General features: G+C 43.1%; 2 protein-coding genes across 2 annotated transcripts in view; one reads left to right on the top strand and one right to left on the bottom strand.

The window, feature by feature from the left end:
* Positions 1-5,874, bottom strand: part of ACACA (acetyl-CoA carboxylase alpha) — a 355,889-nt gene that overhangs the window by 311,262 nt on the left and 38,753 nt on the right. The gene's annotated exons all lie outside the window — the stretch shown is intronic.
* Positions 570-5,874, top strand: part of LOC105546898 (chromosome unknown open reading frame, human C17orf78) — a 23,979-nt gene continuing 18,674 nt past the window's right edge. Inside the window, exons 1-3 of the mRNA XM_011990221.1 lie at positions 570-677; positions 2,371-2,457; positions 3,633-3,878. Coding sequence (XP_011845611.1) covers positions 620-677; positions 2,371-2,457; positions 3,633-3,878 — 391 coding nt within the window. The 5' untranslated portion in view covers positions 570-619. The remainder of the gene's footprint in view (positions 678-2,370; positions 2,458-3,632; positions 3,879-5,874) is intronic.

Below are 5,874 nucleotides of genomic sequence, written 5' to 3'. Positions count from 1 at the left end.
AAAAAAAAAAAAAAAAAGAAAGAAAAAGAAAAAAAAAGGAGAGATCATATGGTTCAGGACTCTCAAATTTCTAGAGGAGAACATTTATATCCCAAGAAGTCAAGTAATTTTCTCAAGGTGATAGTTAATAACAGGGCCTGTACTAGAACTCAGTTGTACTGACTCCTAGTCCTAGTTTCCTGCTGTGTTCTAGAAATTATATTCCTTACTAGAAATCTCCACATATTTTCATGAAAGTATATAAATCTCTGTGCCTGTATCAGTGAGCATGCATGTAAATGTCTACGTGTCTATCTGCAAGTATTTGTAAAGCATATCAATGGGCGTTTATGGCCTTCCTGCTCGAGAAACCTCTAGGTAATCCAGTTCTCTATGTCAGCACCGGCAGCGAAGTCAGAACTCTGAGTGAATTATTAACAAGCAGAATTAGCCCTTTCTCCAATTAGCTCTATTCCTGGGTCTTCAGAAACTGGGGCAAAATAATCAGGGTGGAATCAGAGTCTCTCAGGGTCAAACTTGGTTCCAGCTGCGTGCGGTGAAAGCAACTAGAGGCAGAGCTATCAAGGGCTGTGACAGATGAGCAGTGGTCTGTGTGCAATGAGCATGTGCTCAAGCTAACATGGATACCATCTTGGTTTTCAGTCTAATCATTGCATCCTATGATGCCAACAAGAAAGGTAAGTAATTCTCTAGCCTAATCTCCCGGAAAATACAGAGAGAGGCCTAGAAAGAGTTTGGGGGTCTCTTCCACCAGATAGAGATGTAGCTGATACCCAGCAAGCAATACTATCCAGAGGTAATCCTGTGTTATCCACTCGCCTCTAAGGACTGCAACTTATTCATTCCAGAGAGATAGCTGTCTGTTTCATGATGAGAGGTCTTAAGAGAATGTGGTCCATTCTTTTGTCTTGTTCATGTAATTAACATTAAAAGTTCTTTCACTGTTGGATGGCTTTCTTTAGAGTTTCAGTGTTGTTACCACCCAAGATTCCTAAATTCATAACTTGTTGCCTTTTTTAAGTTGGTACATGTAAATAACTAGATGGTGATATTCTTGGGAGGGGAGAGCTGAGGGAAAGTGTGGTGTTGGGTGGAATGGCATCATTTGCTGCTCTTTGGTAACTGCTTATTTAAAACATGACTTTTCAAAGTTTCGTAAACATTTCATCTCTAAAATTAGCTAATCAAGGCTGGGCGCGGTGGCTCATGCCTGTAATCCCAGCACTCTGGGAGGCTGAGATTGGCGGATCACTTGAGGCCAGGAGTTCAAGACCAGCCTGGTCAACATGGCGAAATCCTATCTCTACTAAAAGTGCAAAAATTAGCCAGGCATGGTGGCATGCACCTGTAATCTCAGCTACTCGGGTGGCTGAGGCACAAGAATCACTTGAACCTGGGAGGTAAGGTTGCAGTGAACTGAGATCGTACCTCTGCACTCCAGCCTAGGTAACAGAATGAGACTCTGTCTCAAAAAAATAAAAAATTAAAATAAAAAAATAAAATCAGCTAATCAGAATTCAGACCAAATGGCACGAGGTGCAGCAGTAACAAATTTGACAAATTATAAAAATGTCACAACCCTTTGAATTATGTGCCAAAAAGCATAAATAACTAAGACCTATGGTTCTGTGGAAACCTATAGAGATACCAAGGTCAGACAATATAAATATCCAAAAGCTTTATTTAATACAAGAAAGCAGATAGAATAGGAGGGAGAAGAGAAAATAAGCAGTGTTTAAGGAAATGGGTTGGTTAGTCTTTCATTAACTTAGCAAGTTTTCTTAACTCTATTTCACCTTTCTTTGTCCTAAGGGTAATAGATTGGTACTCAGTATTCTTTACACTAGGTCAAATACTACTTTGTATGTATTTGGCTGTGTGTTCTTTTTTGAGGGCCGGGTGTGGTGGCTCACGCCTGTAATCCTAGCACTTTGGGAGGCCAAGGCAGGCAGATCACCTGAGGTCAGGAGTTTGAGACCAGCATAGCCAAAATGGCGAAACCCCATCTCTACTAAAAATACAAAAATCAGCTGGGCATGGTGGCACATGCCCGTAATCCCGGCTACTCGGGAGGCCGAGGCAGAAGAATCCCTTGAACCCAGGAGGTGGAGGTTGCAATGAGCAGGGAATCACGTCACTGCACTCCATCCTGGGCGACAGAGCGAGACTCCGTCTCAATAAATAAGTAAATAAAAGCAAAGTCTTTTTAGAGAGTGTTTGATCTCCCAAGTTGCAAGTTTTATGAGCAGGAACTGCATTCTTTCATATCTTCTCCTCCATTGCCCAGAATTCTAAAAAGAAAGTACTAGTAAATTCTGATTTTCCCCAACTCTCCCCCCGTTCCCCTCCTCCCGCTCTGCTCACCCCTAGACCTGAGAGATAGCAGTTGCCGAGTGGAACAGCTGCCTGGGCTCTTCCCAAAGGACGTGAGAAGCATCAGAGAATTGCAAATGCAAGGTAGGGAATGGGTCCTTTCTGGAAAATGATATTGCCATTCCAAAAAATTTTTACCTTTAAAAGATGTCTCATCCTCCTGCTTCCTAGCCCATCTCTCAAATATCCTATTTTAAGGATATGTATCCTCCCAGGAGGCTTTCTGGAAACCAATCTTTAAATTAACTGTCATTACCTAAGGCGTGCCTATATTACTTAAACGGATGGAGATGAAAAAAGAGAAGGAGGCAGCACCTACTCCTCTCTGCATTAAAGAAAATCTATGAGTATTTCTCTGTGCTGAATTTACTGCTGTCACCAACCTTCATGGGAACCATGGAAGGAAGAAAGGCAGGACTTGTATATTAGTACTATGAACACATACTAAAGAAGAAGTTAACTAAAAGGAGGAGAAAGTATAGCAGTGGAATTTAACAGGAGTCATGAATGGAAGTGGGTCAGCTTGGCACTATTCAGATTAAAAACCAGCTTCGGCCAGGCATGGTGGCTTATGCCTGTAATCCCAACACTTTGGGAGGCCAAGGCAGGTGGATCACTTGAGGTCAGGAGTTTGAGACCAGCCTGACCAACACAGTGAAACCCCATCTCTACTAAAGATACCAAAATTAGCTGGGTGTAGTGGCGCACGCCTGTAACCCCAGCTACCTGGGAGGCTGAGGCAGGAGAATCACTTGAACCAGGGAGGTGGAGGTTGCAGTCAGCTGAGATCACGCCATTGCACTCCAGCCTGAGCAACAAGAACAAAACTCCGAGCAACAAGAGCAAAACTCCAAGATAGTGCCATTGCACTCCAGCCAGGGCAACAAGAGCAAAAGCTCCAAGGTCGGGTGTGGTGGCTCACATTTGTAATCCCAGCACTTTGGGAGGCCAAGGTGGGAGGATTGCTTGGGCCCAGGAGCTCGAGACCAGCCTGGGCAACACAGCAAAACCTTGTCTTTTAAAAAATTAAAAAATTAGCCGAGCATAGTGGCATACACCTGTAGTCCCACAGTCTCAGCTACTCAGGAGGCTGAGGTGGGAGGATTGTTTGGAGATTGAGGGAGTTTGAGCCTAGATTGAGCCATGATTGCACCACTGCACTCCAGGTTGGGTGACAGAGCAAGGCCCTGTCTCATAAAAAACAACCAAACAAAAAACAAAACCAGCTCCATTTTTCTGTCTGACTCTTCTCCTTCCAGAAACTCACACAGAAACCAAAAGGACAACATTCATTCAAAATCAGACTATAGCTACCTTGCAGTGCCTTGGCTCTGGCAGCAAAGTAAAAGTCAACCTTGTATATTTGGAGAGAAGGCCAAAGGTCAAGCATATTCTGAAGAACCTGAGAATCATTGCTGCTCCCCACAGAAACAGCTCTGCCTCCTCAAGCTGTCACCTAATTCCCACATCCAAGTTTCAGACTGGATCTCTACTAACAGGCAAAGGTGAGATTGGAAAAGAGGAAGGGGGCAGGCACCAACTTTTAGTTGACATCCTTGAAGGAAGCTGGAGCTCAGTAGCAGGAAAAGCTACAAGGAAATGAATTATCCTCACCGTGGGCAAATCTATGTACTCTTTGTGAGTCAGTTTTATAATCTCTAAGATCCCTTCTAGCCCTGATACGCTGTGATTTTCATGTGATCTCCATTTCTGATGGGTCTTCTTTTGACGGTTTTTTAAAATTTCTTTTTTTCTTTTTTTTTTTTTTTGAGATGGAGTCTCGCTGTATCGCCCAGGCTGGAGTGCAGCAGTGCAATCTCGGCTCACTGCAACCCCTGCCTCCCAGATTCAAGTGATTCTCCTGCCTCAGCCTCTTAAGTAGCTAGGATTACAGGCGTCTGCCACCATGGCTGGCTAATTTTTGTATTTTTAGTACAGACGGGATTTCACCATGTTGGCCAGGCTGGTCTTGATTTCCTGACCTCAAGTGATCTGCCTGCCTTGGCCTCCCACACTGCTGGGATTACAAGCGTGAGCCACCGTGCCTGGCCAGTTTTTTTTGTTGTTGTTGTTGTTGTTTTTCCATTTTGAATGCACACAGTAAAATATTCAAACAGCATAGATTTATAGTGAAAAGTAAATCTCTCTCCTACTCCTGTCTCTCAATTCTCCAGTTCTCTATCCCTGATGGAACCACTACTATCTACTTATTATATTTCCTTCCAGAGATACTCTGAGAATGTATGAATGTGCGTATTTTAAAAACATAAATGGTAACATACCTTATACATTGTTCTGCCCCTTGCTTTTGGTTGTTGTTGTTGTTTTGTTGTTGTTTTGTTTTTTTGTTGTTGTTGTTGTTGTCTTTGGAGATGGAGCCTCACTCTGTCACCCAGGCTGGAGTGCAGTGGCGCGATTTCGTCTCACTGCAACCTCTACCTCCCAGGTTCACGTGATTCTCCTGTCTCAGCTTTCCAATTAGCTGGGATTACAGGTGCCCGCCACCACACTCGGTTAATTTTTGTATTTTTAGTAGAGACAGGGTTTCACCATGATGGCCAGGCTATTGTTGAACTCCTGACTTCAAGTGATTCACCCACCTCAGCCTCCCAAAGTGCTAGGATTACAAGCGTTAGCCACTGCGCCCAGCCAAGTTCCTTGCTTTTCCATTTAATAATACATCTTATAGGTCGTTCCATTTCAATATGTATATATTTACCCCATACTTTTAAAAAATATTTGCCTCATTCTTTTTAACAGTTGTACATTATTCCATAGTATGTCTCTTCTATATTCTTTTATTTATTTATTTTTTTGAGACGGAGTCTTCCTCTGTTGCCCAGGCTGGAGTGCAGTGGTGCGATCTCGGCTCACTGCAAACTCTGCCTCCCAGGTTCATGCCATTCTCCTGCCTCAGCCTCCTGAGTAGCTGGGACTACAGGCGTCCACCACCACACCCGGTTAATTTTTTGTATTTTTGGTAGAGATGGGGTTTCACCCTGTTAGTCAGGATGGTCTTGATCTCCTGACCTCATGATCTACCTGCCTCAGCCTCCCAAAGTGCTGGGATTACAGGTATAAGCCACTGTGCCCAGCCATGTCTCTTCTATATTCTACTAGCTCCCTATTGATATATATTTTGGTTGTTTCCAATCTTTTGCAAATACAAACAATGCTGCAAACAATTACCGTATAAATTCTTCTTTTTTCTTTTAATAAATTATTTTCCCCTCTTTCACTATTACTCAGGATCTATATATATTCTTCTTGTATACCTGTAATTTATCAATAAGATAAATTCCAAGAAGCAGGATTGCTGCATCAAAGGTTGACAGTTATTGCTAAATTACCCTCCCTAGAGGTTGGTTCCATTGTGCATACCCACACTGGGTGAGAATGCCTGTTCCCCCACAGCTGCTGGGCAGTGGTTCTTAACCTCAGCCTGAAGATTCTCTGCTTCAGCCCTCCTTTCCTTTTCTCACCCATTATTTTTGTCATATA

This window comes from Mandrillus leucophaeus, unplaced genomic scaffold, assembly GCF_000951045.1.
Source record: "Mandrillus leucophaeus isolate KB7577 unplaced genomic scaffold, Mleu.le_1.0 Scaffold374, whole genome shotgun sequence".
Lineage (NCBI taxonomy): Eukaryota > Metazoa > Chordata > Mammalia > Primates > Cercopithecidae > Mandrillus > Mandrillus leucophaeus.
Note: the sequence above shows the minus strand (reverse complement) of the source record. Positions and strands in the feature narration are given on the sequence as shown.